General features: G+C 41.5%; 1 protein-coding gene across 2 annotated transcripts in view; it reads right to left on the reverse strand.

The window, feature by feature from the left end:
• FRMD4B (FERM domain containing 4B) overlaps window positions 1–20567 on the reverse strand; it is a 199943-nt gene that overhangs the window by 43427 nt on the left and 135949 nt on the right. For both annotated transcript variants that reach the window (XM_054035105.1, XM_054035104.1), the window contains 2 exons: window positions 18857–18913; window positions 17719–17741 (listed from right to left, as the gene is read on the reverse strand). In XM_054035105.1, coding sequence (XP_053891080.1) covers window positions 17719–17741; window positions 18857–18913 — 80 coding nt within the window. The remainder of the gene's footprint in view (window positions 1–17718; window positions 17742–18856; window positions 18914–20567) is intronic.

The following is a 20567-nucleotide window of genomic DNA, read 5'->3' on the forward strand; positions in this document are numbered from 1 at the left end:
ACGCAAATAAAAAGAACCCACTTTGTATTTATTTTTGTTTTAAAATCTCATGGTCTTTAAGCCAGTCGCTTGATTTTTTTTTTAGCACTCTAGGTTGGCAACGCTGAACTCCACTGAAATATACTGGATTGGAAGAGTTTTAGAGGAAAATGAGAGCTATTTTCCTCAATGAGGAGCTGTTTCCTAAATACAGATATTTAGGCCACAATCTTCACAGCTGTGGGAAGTCTAGTGTTCAGCACCCAAATCCGTATTTAGGCCCCTCATTTGGGAGTTTTGTCACTGTGCTTAGGTGCCAGCAGGATTGGGGTCTGAAGTAGGTAGCTTGATTTCCACAGGTGCTAAACCTCACTGAATTCAATGGGTGCTCAGCATCTCTGGACTCCAGGCTACTCATGTAGGTGCCTGTATGAGTCACCGACATTTGAAAATGTTAGCCTTAAGATGTAGGCTCTGAGCTGGGGCCGGCTTTCTGCTCCACTGCAAGGCCTCTCATCTCTGCATATGGTGGGGTAGTAGGCTAATCTATTAACATTTGATCCTCATCAGATATCAAGAGACGGGCTCCAATCAAATAAATATGGCCCTGGATGCTGTAACTGTTGAAATATCTGCAACCTGACCTGAGACCGAGCTTTATATTGCCTGCTGCCTTTCTGTCAGGACGGACAGCACTCGCTCTGCCCTACGGGGCTGGTCTGCCCTCCACAGGTCAGTTTTGGAGACCCCCCAGTGGCTATCGGTAACAACCTTTACGCAAATCCTCCCCACTGAGACCATCGGCTCATTTCACAGGCCGCTGAAAACTGTTCTGCGGTAGCAATAAATTGCAATCACGTGCAGGGCCTCGACTGGACCTGAAGTGGCAGCTTAGCGGTAAAGGCTCTGGGCAGGTCCCCAGCTAGTGTACGTTGACATAGTTTAACTGAAGTCAACAGAGCTCTGATGAATTGCACTGGCTGGGGATCCGGCCTTCTGGCTGCAGAACATAATCCCCTGATGCACCCAGTTCCCCATAAATATAAAGAATAAAACAATTTTTGTCTGGCTTTGGCAGTTATCCCTTCCTAGGGTCCCAAGCTCACATCCTGCCATCCTTCCATATGCCGCTTGACAGGTGTGTATTCCATACAGCATTTTGCAGCATGTCTCCTGGAAGTACAAGACTACTGTAGGGGAGTTTGGTTGTTAAACAGAAGGCCTCACATTTCTAACGGCCATGCTGAGTTCCTTTCTCCATAGCCATAAGGTTAAACCTCTGGAATTTATGGAAAAATGAACGAAAAACTTGGGGGAAAAAGGTGCGTCTGTCTGCTTCCTTCGTCATGTACCTTCCCCCTGGAGTAAATTGTACAGCTTGGCATTTAAATGGCATCAAGCTGCTGACTGCACACTAGGGATTAGCATTTGGGATGATTCACAGCTTCATGGGGAGTGCGAAACTGGGAGTCGGACCTCTCCCCTCCTCCCCAAAAGTTCATTATCACTTCTCCCTCTGGACAAAGCATGTTCTCCCCCTGACCTTTAGAATCACTAATGCATGACTTAATAATAGACACAGCTGTTTCTCAGAGGTGAGGCGTCCAGATGAAAATAGCAATGATTTGAATGACAGGTTGGGGTTTGGTTTTACAGGATCTGGAACAAGAGGTGAAATCACGAAGAGGGGGGACTGGGAAGAAACTCCCACTGCTCCACTGTCGAAACTACCCACCCAAACAAAGAGAAAGTCACTTTGAGCTGTAGCTCAGCGTGCCTCGCTTTGAGCAGAATTCTAAAAGCCTCTCTCTGAAAAATGACTCTAGCTGGCTGAATTTGAGGGTGGGTGGCGGTTACGGTAGGCAGTGGGTTGTTTGCAGTTGGTGATAACACAAGCCAGCCCTCTTAAGAGCAATGGTGGAATTCCGCTGTCAGGACTGGGGGGCCCCTACTTGCATTTAATCTGACCTCCAGTACCAAGGGGCTTCTTCATGAGTCAGCCCTGTTGGTTCCTGGCACCATTCCAACACTTAAAATGCCCAGGGTCAACAGGGCTGAATTTCTTTGGCAAAAAAGTTTGTTTCTCTCCGAGGAAGAGAATATGAAGCAAGCTCTTTTGAAATATTGTTCCCCCAGGAAGAGAATGAAAGAAAATGTGCATTTTCTCCTTTCTTTTCCATCCCACTACATGTATACGGGGACAAAAATTGTCCCCTAGTGCAAATTTAACATAACTTGAATTGATCACCATCACCTGGATGGGAATACCCCAATTCTGAGATTTAATAAAAATCTACATTATGCGCTTCTCACGGCACAACGTTTTAATTTGCATTCTATGTATCGTCTCTATTTAGTTTTCTGAAACAATGTGAACCAGCTTAGGGCAACATACTGCCCCTGATCTGTATGTACAACTCTTACTCGTCTTAGTGAATGTGCTGTGTGTGGATTGAGTCCCTACAAAAACCCAAACAAACCGAACAACCAAATCCAAACACATATTGTGCTATGAGCAGAAAATCTAATCACACACTAACTACCATGTTTTTCTTATAGTAAGTCTGGCCCAACTTTATCTGCCTATTGAAACCCACCTTATACCAGAAACCAGGTTGTGGCTAAAAATTTTAGCTTTGCACATAAATCCCCATTAGAATTTTAAGAGGAACTTAAGTCAGACAATAATGGCACACTTCACTGGAAGTACATTACTAAGAATTAAAAAAATTAAAAAGGATTCATAATCTATTTGCACTCTCAGTATGTGTATCTTCACAGCTTGTGGTTTCATGATACAACACTCCCTGCTAGCCAAAGATTTACTGACACGACAGAACTGTGCTAATTAGAACCATTTGTCAATAGGTGCCCAGCCTTTTCCTTGTGCCCACTGTGTCAAATAACTATTTATTTTTGTTGCTAATGCAGTAACTCAAGGTAAAAGCTTTGATGGAACAAGATGTGGTTAATGAGATTATCATAAAATGTGGAGCATGAAGTACAAAAGCAATAGGTACACCCAAGACAGCACTAACCAACACGCCAATTACATTTGATATGGCAGAAAAGTTCAACATCTCCCATTTCTCTGTAAATCTTAACAACTTCTTGGTAAGTCTGGGATGTATCATAACAAAATGATATGAGGTGTTTTTGTCACTCCGGAATTGTTTTGCAAACAAACGTCACATAAGACAGGAAGGGATTCAGATAGAGGAGATTCGGACTATAGGGTTTGGGATAAACGGGAGTATACAGTAGGCACAATCTTGGCTGTGTGTGTGAAGGGACTGGAACATGCAAGAGACAATACAATATTGCCATGTATTCTATACACGGGAAATTTTCTATTAACATTTTTCCCTCTTGTTCTTTTAAATGTTTTGTGTTAGAAAAAGAATGGTGCACACCCAAATTAAATACTAGAAATGGGATCTGTAATTTCTCTGTCAGGAGAATGGTTAGATTACTTGGTATATTCTGACACTTATCCCGATTCTTGAGAATTGACAACTCCTTTAACTTTACAAAGATTGACTACCACTGAAGGAGAACGCTGTGCATTATTATTTACAAAAGGTAGACAGACACCAGGCACAATTCTGATCTAAAGAATGTAACTCTATTGACTTCAATGGAGCTATTCCCAATTCACGCCAGTGTTGATGAGTGGAGACTGGAGAATCAGGCTCAGTGAGCGGAATGTCTGTCTTATCACTGGAATGCGTCTGGAACAGATGTGTTTTCTTAAGTATTTGAAGGAGGAAAGGAAGGTGGGGGCTCAGTGTGCATTCATTGGGACGCTGTTCCAGGCATAAAGGGCAGTATGTAAGCAGGTGTGAGAGGAGGCAGCAAAAATTATTAGGGTGGAGGATACAGGGTGAAAGGGGTGTAGATGGAGATAAGGGGGGAGCTACAGAAACAGGTGGTGCAAGGGAGAGCTTTTGACAATGAGATTAGGAAGCTTGAATTTAGTACAAAAAACCTCAAACAAAACAGGCGAGTGCAATCCAGTAGAGAGACTCAAGCAGAGGGGAAACGCGAATAGAGCAGCTGGATCTTGGAGCAGCATTCTAAGATACATTCATTTGATTGGTCCTCTTAGTGCCAAATAGCACATATTTGCATTATTTCCCTAATCTCTCAGTAAGGTACAGTACAGTACTTCAGAGCACTCAGGAAGTTTTTCTAGTCAAAAGGCCCAAATCCTGAAAGGGGCTGATCAAGTGATTTACTTCAATGGGAATCGGCGGTTCTCAGGGCGTTCCAGAATCAGGCCCTCATTCCTTTAGCCAGTGGGGAGTTTTCCTGTGGAAAGGTTACAGGGTTTGGCCACTCAAACACCGGATAAGTACATGCTATGGTTAAAGGCATTGGAAAGAGCACCTGTCAAATGGCTTTTGAACCCTACAGCGTGGAAGGAAGATAACATACAGCTGATACCCACTGACTGTGTGTATCAACCTAATATCCGCTAGGAGACTAACTTTTAAAACGTATTATAGATAGAGATAGGCTTGTAACGAAAGCACAGGATCCACTGACTCTTTCCATTCAAGGGGAGTTGGATCAGAGCCATGGAGTCAGGAGACCTGGATTTCAGCTCTGCGACACAGTGCTCAACCAGGCAAGTTACATATGATCTCTACTCCCGAGTGTCTCTTTCTGAAAGAAAATGGAGATACTGCTAACCAACCTCACAGGGGTGTTGGAGGCCTTATTCATTAATGTTTGGAAAGTGTTCAAAGGCCCTCAGATGGAGTGTGTTATTATGTTATGACAGTTCACAGCATTAGTGCATCTCTCTCAGCTAGGTACCGAAGTACACATATATGTCCCTCGTTACCATATGTCTGAGCATCCCTCACTCTTTAATTTTGTATTTATCCTCACCACACCCTTACAAGGTAGGGAAGTGCTATTATCCCAATTTTACAGGTTGGGCGCAGAGAGGCTTAGTGATTTGCTCAAGATCACACCGGAAGTCTGTATTGGAGTCGGGACTTGAACTAGGTGTCCAATCCTAGGCCATGGTCTTAACCTCTTGGCCGTCCTTCTTCAGCTCCAATATTGAGAGTTGAGTATTTTGAACATAAGGACCCTCAGACTTTGAACAAAACTTCCACCATTGCCAATGGGTATCCCATGGGCAGAACTCGAACAGAACACGGTTAACTTGTAAAAGTACCCGCGTGTGCATTTGTTAATATTTCCCCATAAGACCAGGCAGGAAGCAAATCTGTTTCAATTTACCAAGGGATTTGCTCTTGAACAAGCGAAGATTATTCACAGTTGACATGATGATCAAAGGATCCCAAGCCCTCCCCCAAAACGACAGACTGTTATTGCTAACATTCATGAGTTCTGTCTGTTCATACAAAAGTCAGATCAGCCAAATTAGTCGTGGTTCTTTTGTAGGTCTGAATACAGCAGCAAAGTTTAAAGCTTGTTATCACAGTCCTCTGTGCTGGTACAAAGATACTTTAAAATATAAAAAAAGGTATCAAAATAATGATAAAAAGGACTGACAAATCTACAACGGCAAAACAGTGGAGGCTGAAGTGCTGTTGTTATTCTGTTCATTCCCACCGTGCCTAGGCAGGGCAATACAGGCAATGAAATTGAGACCCTTAGAGCGGGGAGTGAGAAAATTAGGGAGCTAAAGGGAAGGAAATTCTAAGGTTGCCACTTCAAGCCAGACTCTGCTCTCAGTTATCTGGTGTAAATCTGGAGAAAGTTCACTTAAGTCAGTGGAGTTTTTCCAGATATTCACCAGTGTAATCAAGAACAGATTACAGCTTGGAGTTACTGGAACATAATTTTACACGGCGTAGGGGCAAACCCTCATCTTAATACCCAGTCTGCATGATGGGAAGATGTACTTGGGCCAGTGGTGAAGGAATCCTTTCCTTGAGGCAGGGTAGTCTTGTCCTGGCTGCTACTCCAGTTCTAAGACTGTAGTAGCCTGTATAGCTCCATGGGGGAGAGGACTGCATGACCTCTGGACCCTCTGGTACCACACTCACCCGTCTCTGGTGCACCTTGCCCAATGAGCTCTGCACCAAGGAGAACACAGGCACAGCCCTCCCGAAATCCTGCCTACCCTACTGGGCCAGTTATGCAGCACCAGGGACAGGATTTGCCCCACTGATTCACAGGTGTATTTAAAAACCACAAAAAGACCCCATTTGCGGGATAATGGATGAATGTGGCAGAATAAAACAGCCCTTTTGCACCCATTGCAGTGTATGTTGCTAATATCACCTGTACAGTTAGATTTCTTAAAAATGCATGTTAGTTTTAGATCACGCTGTGCATCATTAGACCACATGAGATCATGTTATTAAATAACTTTGAAAACACCTTATATCCACCCCCTCCCCTATGCAATATCTTGGTTACAGCATTTATACCTGACTCACCAAGGGTATGTCTATACCGCAGTAAAACACCCGCGGGTGGCCTGTATCAGATGACTCGGGCTGTGAGGCTACACAATTGCAATGGGGTTCTGGATGGAGCCTGGGTCCTAGGACCATCCCCCCTTGCGGGATCCCAGAGCCCAGGCTCCAGCTATGGTGTCTACACTGCAATTTTATAGCCCCAAAGTCTGAAACAGCTGACACAGGTCAGCCGTGGGGGTTTTATTGCATTATCGACTGTTGCATGGACCGTCCAAACGGATAACTACAAAAATACGTATTTACTCCATAGACTGTACGAAGCCTTGACACAGATCGTTAGAAGAAGAAGCGGGGAAAATGTTAAAATGGCACTAGCAATCTGACATCTGATCATTTCCAAATGAGAACAGCGTCTTCCTTCAACTCCCCTTGTTGAGTTCTGTAGTTTTTACATCAAATCTTCCTATTTGAAAATGCATTTTCTCTCCCCTGTTGCTGACTGAAAGACCCGCACAAACAGAAAAAACTGGCAGATGTCCTACAGCTGCAAATCCTTACACAGACACACAACTTTTCGTGCATGAGCAATCTCTTAGCACGGGGGCCTATCACGGGAAACAGTGAAAGTGACTATGCACTAAGTGCTGTCAAACATGTAAACAAATTGAAAAAAAAAAAACAAATATTTTCTCTCTCAACTTTCAGTTTGAATCCTCTAAGGGGTTACCTATAGTAGTATATAAACAAAAGTTCCAGCCAGAAATAGGCTTTTATCTCCACTGTGGTGACAAATGCTGAAGTGTAGCAGGGTCAGCGTGCAATGCGATAATGAATGCTCATTGGTTAGGCTGTGGGAGCCAAAATTATTCCTTGATGTAACTAAGTCAATGGAGAGACACTAGGGGTAAATTTGACCTCACATGCTCAGTTCAAACTGATAGCTAACTTTATCACATGGAAGACCTTTGCAGTCCATATTTTACAACCTGACCACCCAGTTCTGGAGGCTCTTCTTTCATTCTGCCTACAGTACAGACATGGATTTACTCAATAACACACCTTTATTGTAACTTGAAAGAGGTAAGAGGAAACCAGTCTAAATTCTGCTCTCGGTGTAAATCTTCAAGGAAACATGCTATTCAAGAGTGTAACCCAACTTGCTGGTTTTAACAAGTAGCCCTTTATGATCATTTGTGTCTCTCTCCCCTCTCAAACCAAGAAAGGTCAGAAGAGAAATCCAAGATAACAAAACTAAGAGGCTTGGAGTTTTCAGATCTGGATCAGCAATTTTCTTGGCCTTTTCGTCTGACTTCAGTATAATGATCTTCCAGTAGGGCTGGTTGAAAATTTTCCATCTAAACTATTGTTTTTAACAGAACATTTGATTTTTTTTTTCTTCAAAAATGTGTCTGCTTTCCATAGACAATTTCAACTTTTGGTTGAAAAACTTAATGTTTGAAAAGTTTTCAATTCCGAAATTCTGACAAGGTGTCTCATGGGAGTTGTAGTTCATTTGCCTCATTTCCCCAGGCTCCTCTTTGGCCAGGCTTCCCAGCAGGACTACATCTCCCTTGATACACTGCGTGGCTCAGACAGCAAGAAGTAAGTTTCTGTAGTACTCCTCTCCCTCGCCTCCACTCCCATTTTCTGAGCCGTTCTAACATCAAGACATGTTACAAAGCCTATCTGCTATATTTACCCAGGGAGAAGGGCAACTGCGAAAGGAGGGTCTTAGCTCTGTATGCTGGAGAGGTATTATGACACTGTCAGTAGATTAAATGTATTGAATGTGTTTTTATTTAAATTGTAATGCATGTTGCTCATTTTGCCAGGCGCATCATATTAAATGAACTAAATGAACAAATAAATAAAATAATATGGCCTGATCTTGCAAATCTTGATTCGTGTTAGTTGTCCCATCCATTTCAAGTAAGCATTTCCAAAACTATGCCCATATTTCCATTGAGAAAAGTGTAGCTTACTTTGATCAAGAGAATTAATGGATTAGAAACAAAGGTCAAATGAGGTGTCTGAGGAAAAAGTTGATGTAAAGAGTTACTGTTGACAGGCAAAATACACAGTGATTCACCTGGCAAACAAGCAGAAATACAGTCATATGAGCAATGCCAGAGTGTCAAGATTGATTTACGAGCTACCTGTATGCTACCTACAGTGCATTGACAATGGAATATTTTATTTTAATATTATTGCATAGACATAAGAACGGACATACTGGGTCAGACCAAAGGTCCATCTAGCCCAGTATCCTGTCTTCCGACAGTGGGAATGAACAGAACAGGTAATGATCAAGTGATCCTTATTTAGATGTGTATTTATCAACCTGTATTTTTAATTATCATTTTTCATTGGTGTCTGTGAAATGTGCTAGACTGGCATGTCTGGAGATTGAAGCCCTCTACTAGGCCACCTGCCCTGCCACATCATCCACCAACATGCCCCAACCTCATTCCGGTGGGGACTTCTGTAGGGCTTAGAGAGAAGTTCACTCTCCATGCTCATCCAATCCCTGGCCTCTTTGCGGAGACTGACAAGGATATCTGCTCATTACTGGGATTAAGTGATGAGGACACGTGACTGCTGGGACCTGGAGAACTAACATATTTCACAGCCGACAGACAGTTATGACTTTTGCCGTTACAACCTGGGTTGGACTTCAGCTAGGAAGCTAGACAGGAAAGGCTTTGTATGCCATGACCAATCCTTCAGGATGCACTGTTTTTAAAGTGAGGTCAGTCATAGGATGAGAAATATGGCAAACAGGTGCTATTCTACAAGACAAACAGCTCTGAACATCTGTAAAGCAGCCACTTGTTCCAACTTTTTGATAAAACATTCCTTTCTTGTAAACAATCTTCCAGTCTGTCCATAAAACAATAAGCTTTTCAAGTAAAAGTTGACCAAAGGTCTCATATGGTTGTTCTTTCACTCTTAATGTGGCGCACGTTGTTAACACTAGCTTATTATAGCTAAAACCAAAGTATTTAATTTATTCGTTTGTGAAATTTGGTTCCAGTGCTCCCAAAATTACAATTATGCTACAATTGCAGTCTGCAAGGGTATCTTTTAAACAAACTATTTCCTTTCACAAACTGTGTTCATCACCCATGTAAAGATAAACCCCAGTCTCTCATATATGTCAGCTATCAGGAATTCATTACATTGTCTGTGTTATGTTATGCCAGTCGGTAGTTATCTTTGCAGCCCACAGGCTAGAATGGAAATCCAATGTGTCAGCTATTTAAAGAAAATGGAAGCCCTCCTCCAGCAATTTAATTAACTTTCAGGCAGCCTGGGTTTGGCCTGGGTTTCAGATCTGAAATTACTGTGGAAAATATGATCTGAGATTATCTGCCAGAAAGTAAACTTTTAAAAAGGTAACTTTCCTGACACTGCACACAGTGCTTAATCTGATTTTAATCAACTTTTTCTTGCTGCTAGAAGCACAAGATTTAGGACTGTCAATCTTCATTTCAATTGTGCTCTGTCTGTTTCAGTCATGCCCCAGAAGCTATACAAACCTGAAGAGAATGGAACTCACAACTATCACGGATAGAAAATATATTATCTCAAAAAAAAAAAAAGGATTATGCTATAAAGACTAAAGAAAACAAATAGTCGGATTGTACCACACTACAGTATGTATATAAGGAGGTTGATAATCAGGTCTCTCTATATATTACAAAGACTTTAATGCAACATTAATAAAACATAGTTTCATACAATATCTGATTGGTGAATATACTTATATTCTATAGGAGTTAACTGGGGAAAGATAATTTGCTAAATTTCCAGAGCAGCATCATGCTATATATTGCAAATTTACACTATGAATAATTACCAGAAGACCCAATCTATTAATTCATTACCCCTCGAAACAACATTAACTTTATACAAATCAAGTTAAAAGTGGAGTCCCAAAAATGAATACAACACAAATATTTTTCTAACCATTAACCGTGCCAGAAGCTGCAACGTGAATCTAACATATACTACATACAAAAAGATCTTATTGGAATTTATAGGTTCAAGTCTTTCTCAACTGAGGATTGTAGCTTTTTCTGTTTCATCAAAAACATGGTAGTGCATTAAAGAATTAATGTCTTATTGGTGGGATTTTTTGGGGGGAAGGGGCTGAGAGGAGATTTGATGGGTTATAGGACTTAAGTTCAAGCATGCAATTAATTACAATGCACAGGGCACTGCTGAAAAGTGAATATAAGTAAAACATAATCTCTCTCTTTTCTTTGAACAAAACTGACCACATTGTCATTACTGGAAAACAAAGGGCCAAAGATCTGCAACAACCTAAAACAAACTCAGCTGTAACTCAATAGCACAACAGTAAAGCTATATCAAAGGTCAAGTGTCTGGCCATATCAAGCGTAACAACGTCACATTAAATACATAGATTTGCCATTCAGTGCGCATTGTTATGACACATTCTTACACATCTCCTGATAAACACATATAGTATAATTATGCTGGCCGGGATCACAAATTTAGTAAACAGGAAAAGGAACTGGACTGCTCATGATTGATAACAAAATGGCGAGCTGCATCATTTGCACTGTGTTGCCACCTCTGCTAATAACACTGGTCTACAATTTTTGAGACTTCGTCTGCGTCAGAGATCAAATGTGCTATTTATTATGTATTTTGATGTGCTGAATTCAAATATGACAATTAAAACAACTGATTGGCTACTGTTTCTAAGATATTTAAGTTTTTACATTTTATGTCTACATATATTGTGTAGATAGTAGAGTTTTAATCATAAATTGTAAACCTAGGTCTTTTCATGTGTTTATGGTTGCTTTACATGATAACATTTCACCTGTCCTGTTTATGTAACACTTTAAAAATCAGCAAAAGGGTTATATAAATAAAATTTATTATGAAACAAAAGGCAAAAATCTATTATGTACATAGTTTAGTCCTATTCAGTGTCTACTCGGTGCTTCTTGGCTTGTCTCTTGTATTCATTAAATGGAGCATCTCTTGTCACTGACCAGCAATAGTCTGCAAGCATTGATGGGCTCCATTTGCCCTGATAGTGTTTCTCCATTGTTGCAATGTCCTGGTGAAATCGCTCGCCGTGCTCGTCGCTCTCTGCTCCGCAGTTCGGTGGAAAAAAAATCTAGATGAGAGTGCAAAAAATACATCTTTAGTGACATGTTGCAACCAAGGCTTTTGTATGCCTTGAGGAGGTTTTCCACCAACAACCTGTAGTTGTCTGCCTTGTTGTTTCTGAGAAAATTTATTGCCACTAACTGGAAGGCTTTCCATGCCGTCTTTTCCTTGCCATGCAGTGCATGGTCAAATGCATCATCTCGAAGAAGTTCACGAATCTGAGGACCAACAAAGACACCTTCCTTTATCTTAGCTTCACTTAACCTTGGAAATTTTCCACGGAGGTACTTGAAAGCTGCTTGTGTTTTGTCAATGGCCTTGACAAAGTTCTTCATCAGACCCAGCTTGATGTGTAAGGGTGGGAACAAAATCTTCCTTGATTCAACAAGTGGTGGATGCTGAACACTTTTCCTCCCAGGCTCCAATGACTGTCGGAGTGGCCAATCTTTCTTGATGTAGTGGGAATCTCTTGCACGACTATCCCATTCGCAGAGAAAACAGCAGTACTTTGTGTATCCAGTCTGCAGACCAAGCAAGAAAGCAACAACCTTCAAATTGCCACAAAGCTGCCACTGATGTTGGTCATAGTTTATGCACCTCAAAAGTTGTTTCATGTTGTCATAGGTTTCCTTCATATGGACTGCATGACCAACTGGAATTGATGGCAAAACATTGCCATTATGCAGTAAAACAGCTTTAAGACTCGTCTTCGATGAATCAATGAACAGTCTCCACTCATCTGGATCGTGAAAGATGTTGAGGGCTGCCATCACACCATCGATGTTATTGCAGGCTACAAGATCACCTTCCATGAAGAAGAATGGGACAAGATCCTTTTGACGGTCACGGAACATGGAAACCCTAACATCACCTGACAGGAGATTCCACCGCTGTAGTCTGGAGCCCAACAGCTCTGCCTTACTCTTGGGTAGTTCCAAATCCCTGACAAGGTCATTCAGTTCACCTTGTGTTATGAGGTGTGGTTCAGAGGAGGAAGATGGGAGAAAATGTGGGTCCTGTGACGTTGATGGTTCAGGACCAGAAGTTTCATCCGCTTCCTCTTCCTCGTCTGACTCAAGTGAGAATGATTCTGATGCATCAGTAACCAGCAGTCCTTCTCTGTGGGGTACTGGGCGTATAGCTGATGGAATGTTTGGATAATGCACAGTCCACTTTTTTTTCTTTGACACACCTTTCCCAACTGGAGGCACCATGCAGAAGTAACAATTGCTGGTCTGATCTGTTGGCTCTCTCCAAATCATTGGCACTGCAAAAAGCATAGATTTCCTTTTCCTGTTCAACCACTGGCGAAGATTTGTTGCACAAGTGTTGCAGCATATGTGTGGGGCCCACCTCTTGTCCTGATCTCCAATTTTGCAGCCAAAATAAAGGTGATAGGCTTTCTTAACCATAGTGGTTATACTGCGCTTTTGTGATGCAAAAGTCACTTCACCACAAACATAGCAGAAGTTATTTGCACTGTTCACACAAGTACGAGGCATCTCTGCTCACTTTGGCTAAACAGAAATGTGTCCCTTTGCAAAATCAAACACTGACAAATAAGAGAGCACGACACTGTATGATTTCTAGAGCTGATATAGGGCAATTTGTTCAGCAGAGTGATGTAAGCTTCGTTATGATTGCATCATCCATGACTTCTAGTTATAACATGATGCAATTCATATCATATATGACACAATACCTGCTTCAGATTGCATCATTCATTGTTTTGCCTAAAAAGCAAGTACTGTCCAAACCCAGTCATAGATTTAGTCATAGATCCAGTCAAAGATGTATTTTAGTCATTTCTGGTTTAAATTGAGATCCCTTCCCTTTATAACTCACTTATCCTCCGCCATTCCCAAGTCCAGGGTCGTATATACTGACCCAATAGCATATCTTGAAAACTAGAGCCAATCAACAATTTTAAGCATCATTTTCGTTCTCAGTGACCCAGAATTAGTAAAGTTTGACTACATTTATTTCAGAAGCATTTTGATTGTAGAGCAGTGTAATTGCTCTTGTAGCCAGCAGTAACTTTAGACTACACATTAGAGGCTACTGGTGTCCGAAACATGACTAGCTGTGCTGACACTGACATCCTCCGTACAATAAACATACCATGAGTGAAATTTTCAAAAGTGACTTAGAAGTGGGGTAGACCTCATCTACTTCAGAAAGATGGATTCCCAATGATATTTTCAGAAAGCCTTTGACAAGGTCCCTCACCAAAGGCTCTTAAACAAAGTAAGCTGTCATGGGATAAGAGGGAAGGTCCTTTTATGGATTGGTAACTGGTTAAAAGATAGAAAACAAAGGATAGGAATAAATGGTTAGTTTTCAGAATGGAGAGAGGTAAATAGTGGTGTCCCCCAGGAATCTGTACTGGGACCAGTTCTATTCAATATATTCATAAATGATCTGGAAAAGGGGTAAACAGTGAAGTGGCAAAATTTGCAGACGATACAAAACTACTCAAGATAGTTAAATCCCAGGCAGACTGCAAAGAAAGGATCTCTCAAAACTGGGTGACAGGGCAACAAAATGGCAGATGAAATTCAGTGTTGATAAATGCAAAGTAATGCACATTGGAAAACATAATCCCAACTATACATATAAAATGATGGGGTCTAAATTAGCTGCTACACTCAAGAAAGAGATCTTGGGAGTCATTGTGGATAGTTCTCTGAAAACATCTGCTCAATGTGCAGCGGCAGTCAAACAAGCGAACAGAATGTTGGGAATCGTTTAGAAAGGGATAGAGAATAAGAAAGAAAATATCATATTGTCTCTATATAAATCTATGGTACACCCACATCTTGAATACTGCGTGCAGATGTGGTTGCCCCATCTCAAAAAAGATATATTGAAATTGGAAAAGGTTCAGAAAAGGGCAACAAAAGTGATTAGGGGTATGGAACGGCTGCCATATGAGGAAAGATTAATAAGACTGGGACTTTTCAGCTTGGAAAAGAGACGACTAAGGGGGGATATGATAGAGGGCTATAAAATCATGACTGGTGTGGAGAAAGTAAATAAGGAAGTGTTATTTACTCCTTCTCATAACAAAAGAACTAGGGGTCACCAAATGAAATTAACAGGCAGCAGATTAAAACAAACAAAAGGAAGTACTTTTTCACACAACGCAGAGTCAACCTGTGAAACTCCTTGCCAGAGGATGTTGTGAAGGCCAAGACTATAACAGGGTTCAAAAAAGAACTAGATACATTAATGGAGGATAGGTCCATCAATAGCTATTAGCCAGGATGGCCAGGGATGGTGTCCCTAGCCTCTGTTTGCCAGAATCTGGGAACGGGCGACAGGGGATGGATCACTTGGATTACCTGTTCTGTTCATTCTCTCTGGGCTACCTGGCATTGGCCACTGTTGGTAGACAGGATACTGGGCTAGATGGACCTTTGGTCTGACCCAGTATGGCCGTTCTTATGTTCTTATATGAGATATTAATATGGGGTAGCTATTCAAAAATGCCTATGGGCCAGCTTTTTAAGGGTATTTAGGTGCCTAAAAATGCAGACAGGCACATCTGAAAATCCAGTTAGGCCCCCATCCGCAGCTTTAGAAGCTGGCCTCAAGTTCAATTTTCAAAAATGCCTAAGTGGCTACATCCCATTTTCAAAAGTGGCATAGGCACTTAGGAGTCTAAGTTCCATTGACTTTTAAGATTTTCTAAAAATCTAAGTCACTTTTTAAAATGGGACTTAGTCACTTACGCATTTTTGAAAATTTTACCTCCTCTGGAAATTCCTCTTTCTGAGCAAAATAAAGGCCTATCCTAGTCCTAATTCCTCAGGCCACAATTCTGTTGCCCATATTAGAATTAACCCGAGGAAGACAAAAATCAGAGGCTCTTTATCTTGCAGATGCCAACGGCCATTTTGCTGACATACTGCAAAGTTCGGGGCTTTTCCTTACAGTAGGATTTTCAAGTAAGCAAACACTATGTTCTCTGAAAATAACAGCTTTCAAAAAAAGTGCTCTCCCGCTCAGCAGTGGCTACAATTTCTTGGAACATGATTGTTCCCTTCCCTCGGGCCATAACCAACCGTCAGCCCGCATGCAAGACTCCCACTGACTTCAATTTTCAGAGTAACAGCCGTGTTAGTCTGTATCCGCAAAAAGAAGAACAGGAGTACTTGTGGCACCTTAGAGACTACTTCAATGGGAGTTCAATGCACAGATCAACATCAGGATATGAGCCATACTTTAGAAACCTTCAAACCTAATAACTCCTTTCCCATCCACAGCTTCAATTCGCAGGTCCAAAAAATTCCTTTTACCACCAGATGTGTGAAAATCAACCAGGCACAGAAGGGATCACATAACACACACTGATGTGTAGCCCATTTTCAACTCTTTGCAAGCAAATCCCTAGGTGATTCCTGTATGTACTGGAGGTTCATTAAAAATAAAACCCCACATTAAAAAGTTAATTGTCACAATATCAAGTAAACAAAATCTCATGACAGCCACTGTCCAAACTGATTCAAAATCCAGTTCCAAACTGATGATGAATAACTAATACCTCAGAAACCAGATACTGATAATAGGGAAGATTTCTTAAATACTACTACACTTGCATAAATAATGACACTGTGTCTGGAATGTCTTCTTCCTATCAAAGGAGGGTTTGGCACAGAAGACCTGTTTCATAATATTTTTGTAAGATATGCCAGTAACTGAGCTAGATTTTTTAACACTGATGACCCAAATAATCACTCTTGAGGTGCAGAATCGAATTCCTTCTTTCGGCTATAGTATTCATCTAGAATAGTCTTGAACACACATTTGGTTTTAATTCATAATTTACGACCCATTATGGAACAATTATAGCAGCTGCGCCTTTGCACAAAAAAACACTTCCAGGGTGGGAGTGGCACTGTAAAAAGGAAAGTCTGAAGTAATCATTTTGCATTTCAGTAGCACCTTCCCTGTGATGACCTCAACACATTTTTGCAAACAGGAGTGAGTTAAGCTTCACAGCATCCCTGTGAGGTAGGGAAATACATTATCCCCATTTTTCAGATAGGCAGATGGAGGCACAGTGAGTTTAAGTGACTTGCTGAGGGTCAGAACTGGGGACAGAACTCCGGGGCCCAGTCCAGCGTTTTAGCCACACGATCATCTTTTCCTCTCAAGGGCCTGACCTTGAACCAAAACCAGGGGAGTTTTGTGACTGACTTTGATGGAAGAAAGACTAGACTCTTGAGGAACAGGGCTCCTGGTTAGAAGAACCCAAACTTACTTGACAACTATCCCTTTATTACAAAAAGCTGAAGCAAACTATTGCTGGCTTTTGCAATCTGAAGCAAGCTGTTAGTTACTGCAGGCAAGCAGGTAGCTCAGTATATCCTGCATTTACAAAGCATGTCACTTGAAAGCTCTTGTAGCAGAAGTGTAAACAAGCCATCCTTCCGATGTGGAAATTCAGCCAGTAGTAAAACATTAACATGACTAAAGCTGACCTTTTGAATTTCTGTTTGTTCAGTGAGCTGTTTCTAATTGAAGGTCTCTTCCCTCAGCTCCTATCGCTTTTACTTTTTTCCCATAGGCCGATTATTGCACCCAAGGAACAGGTAGAAAGTGATTTTGTGATTTCAAGGGTAACTGCTGTCTGATTATGTGGCATTAGGGAGCTAAACCCAAGCCACTCCGAGTCTCACACCAGCTACAATACAACTGTCAGGTCAAGTGCATGAAGGGTGAGGCCCCTGCAGGGCAGCTGCAAAAGAAAGCACCGCATTGATCTCCAAAGCAGGCAACTGACAAGCTCCATCTTTCTGTGCATGCATTAGCACTAGGCACAGACAGGGTCGTTAGGAGCTTCACAAACATGGATCCAAGACACAGGACAGTCCTGGTCTCTAATGTGAAACGGTTGGTAGCATTTATTTAGTCCCACCTTCCAGAAACCGCAGATTAGGTGGTGTGATTTGACTTGTATAGTTTGGAACAGAATGTTTGAATCCAGAAGCCATTCACAAAACATTCGCTTCACCACACGAACTCTGGCTTGGCAGTGATTTTACTTTTTCGGTTACTGCACGAGGCTGGATTTTTTTTCTTTCCTGCTGATGGTAGTAAAATGATTGCTTAAAACACAAAACAAACCGAAGATAGTCATTAAGCACATACATTTTATAAAGAGAAATGTTATTACCTGGAATAGTCGCCTTTAGCTTCCTACAATTGAAAAATAGGGACAAAATTAAAACACGATCTCTTCAAAAGTCTTGAGTATTAACTTTGCTATTCTCAGCATTGTTAATTTTAGCTTTTTGGCTAAATCCTGACTTCAGTTCTAGTCATGCTACCCCAAGGAAGTCACTGGAGTTGCAGGCATATATGTAAGAGAGCAGAATTTGGCCCCTAGCATTTCCAGCTGTAGATTATCCACCTGCACCAGTGCTCACGCTGCTCCCAAAACACTGCCAAATTTCACATTCAAATCCCATGTCACTTACTATTGAGAGATATAAACAGAAAGGCCCATTCTCTCTACTTTAATCAGCTACATCCAACGAAAGGCGAACATTACAAGAAGGTCAGCGGTTGTGATAGGTCGGTGTTCATTCAAGACGAAAACAATCATTCACACAGCCCAGCCAACACAACCCCACCTTGCATTTGTCAATGAAAACTTAGTTAAGCCATTTTTAAGAAAGAGGTTGTGTTCAATCACAGATTGTACCATAAACAGATTGTAAATCTAATGACAAAAAATAACAAGAACAAGGTTAATGATTTGACATAAAATTAATGGTGAGGAAAATATTTATTTTTACCAAAACAGAGAGAAAAACAATTAAGAGTTTTTGGTGTTTTTTTTAGTCCTCTTGAAGGAAAATTCGTATGAATAGTGTAATAACTTTTAGCTACAGTACTCTATTTCCCTTTTCCCTCCAACATCTCCTGCCATAAAAACAAACACATGTCAATTATTTGTGGCACAGGAGGAAGTGACAAACAGGTTAGAAACCTGCTGTAATAATGTTTTCACTCCTCAGCTCACAGAGATCTACAGACCTGACTGAATCACTCTGTTCAATGATCTTGCTTACAGAAAAAGGTTACACTTGATTTCCCACTCTCCAACCTGAACTGTTTGAATAGTAAATTCCCTAACTGGCCGTAATAAAATAGCAGCTCCCCAGTCATTCACAAACAATATGTTTGTAGTGTAGACAGTGCAAAATGTAGCACAAATAAACCACAAATTGCTGCAAACGTGCCTAAATTTCAAAGTTGTGAGTTAGGTTAAAAAGCAACTACACACACACAAGAAAGGATAATCTTACCTGTAAAATCAGGGCTGCTAATCTGAAGATTGTCTCACTTTCTACCTCAATCTGCCCCTGTTTACGTAAAGAGGAAAACATTAACATGCATATCCTGACTCAGCAGTGAAGGGACACAGCCCAGGACTACTGAATCTGGGAGCCTGTCACATTACTCTGTACCTCTAGGTCTCGCTCAATTGCAGACCATACCACTGCCATGAGGGAAGGGGGGAGGGAAGAATTCCCAAGTAAAGTTTTAGTAACTCTGCCATTTTGTGGGTTTGATTTTTTTAAGATTAGTTCAAGAAAGTAAATTCTGAAAACAGGATTCAGGGAGAGAAGAGAGGTAGCTGCTATTTGAATGTGTCGGTGGTGTAGAATGAATCACTTCTTTGTCTCTGCAATTTAGTACATTCAGGCCCTACAAGTTTCACCAGACCAGTTGGCTGCACTCAGGTCCCAGATACGATATTTCGCTGTTTGGTGTGTGTCTTTGTCTCTTTCTCTCTCTCCCTAGTGAAGCTTCCAGTCACCACTCAGCTTATCTTGTCATTGCATATTTTCTGCATAAAGCTTTACTGATTGCAACTAACCCTGTCAGAGCAAAGGGGTCCCAATCCTGCACACCTTAAACATAAGGAGACGTTTGAGTGCACAAGGGATGTGGGATTGAGCCAAAGATATGTACGTCTTAAAACATGGCAACTCCTCGGGGCAAGGATCTAGTTTGTTATTTGTTTGTAAAGTACCATGGACCCCCATGAGGCTGCATAAATATTATTAATAATCATTAGGTAAAACATAACACCATTCAGACTACACCACTTTGCCGGATCAGGCCCGTAAGAAGAAAAGACGCAAAGTAATTATTTTACTATGACGTTCAAAACAATTTCTCAGAATCCTTGCCTCCTAGATGTTCTTTCTTCACCCAACTCAAGGGAAAGAGCCACTTGCCCGACTGTTACCCAGCAATGTGCCCTGACAACACCTCACCCCCAGTAACATTAGAGATGTACAGTAGGTGGCCAATGCCCAAACACTGCTTTGGCAAATGCATAAACTCTCGTAGATCCTCCTGGCTACAGCCTTGAGTCCAAACTTACGAAGTTGGACATCCACATGTGAAGAGGCTGGTCCTGGTTCATCAATGGTGAATATTAGTCACTGCTGTAGCACAGGGGTAGGAAACCTATGGCACGCGTGCCGAAGGCGGCACGCAAGCTGATTTTCAGTGGCACTCACACTGCCCGGGTCCTGGCCACCGGTCCAGGGGGCTCTGCATTTTAATTTAATTTTAAATGAAGCTTCTTAAACATTTTAAAAACCTTATTTACTTTTCATACAACAATAGTTTAGTTATATATTATAGACTTAGAGAAAGAGACCTTCTAAAAACGTTAAAATGTATTACCGGCACGCGAAATCTTAAATTAAAGTGAATAAATGAAGACTCGGCACACCACTTCTGAAAGGTTGCTGATCCCTGCTGTAGCATATCCAAAGGCCCAGTGAGGACCAGGGCCTGGGTTTGTACAAAACCACATAGCAAGACGGAGCCCCTCCTCAAAGAGTTTACAAGCCAAGACCCTTATCTTGCAAACACCGTACCTTGGCACATGTGAATGGCCCCATTCTCACCTTTGTCAGGCAGATGCATAAAAGTGTTTGCAGGATCACATTCCACACCAGCAGTTAGGCATGGGGCAGCATCAGGCCGCTTACGACG

The sequence above is a fragment of the Malaclemys terrapin genome, chromosome 7, assembly GCF_027887155.1.
Source record: "Malaclemys terrapin pileata isolate rMalTer1 chromosome 7, rMalTer1.hap1, whole genome shotgun sequence".
In the NCBI taxonomy this organism is placed as follows: domain Eukaryota; kingdom Metazoa; phylum Chordata; order Testudines; family Emydidae; genus Malaclemys; species Malaclemys terrapin.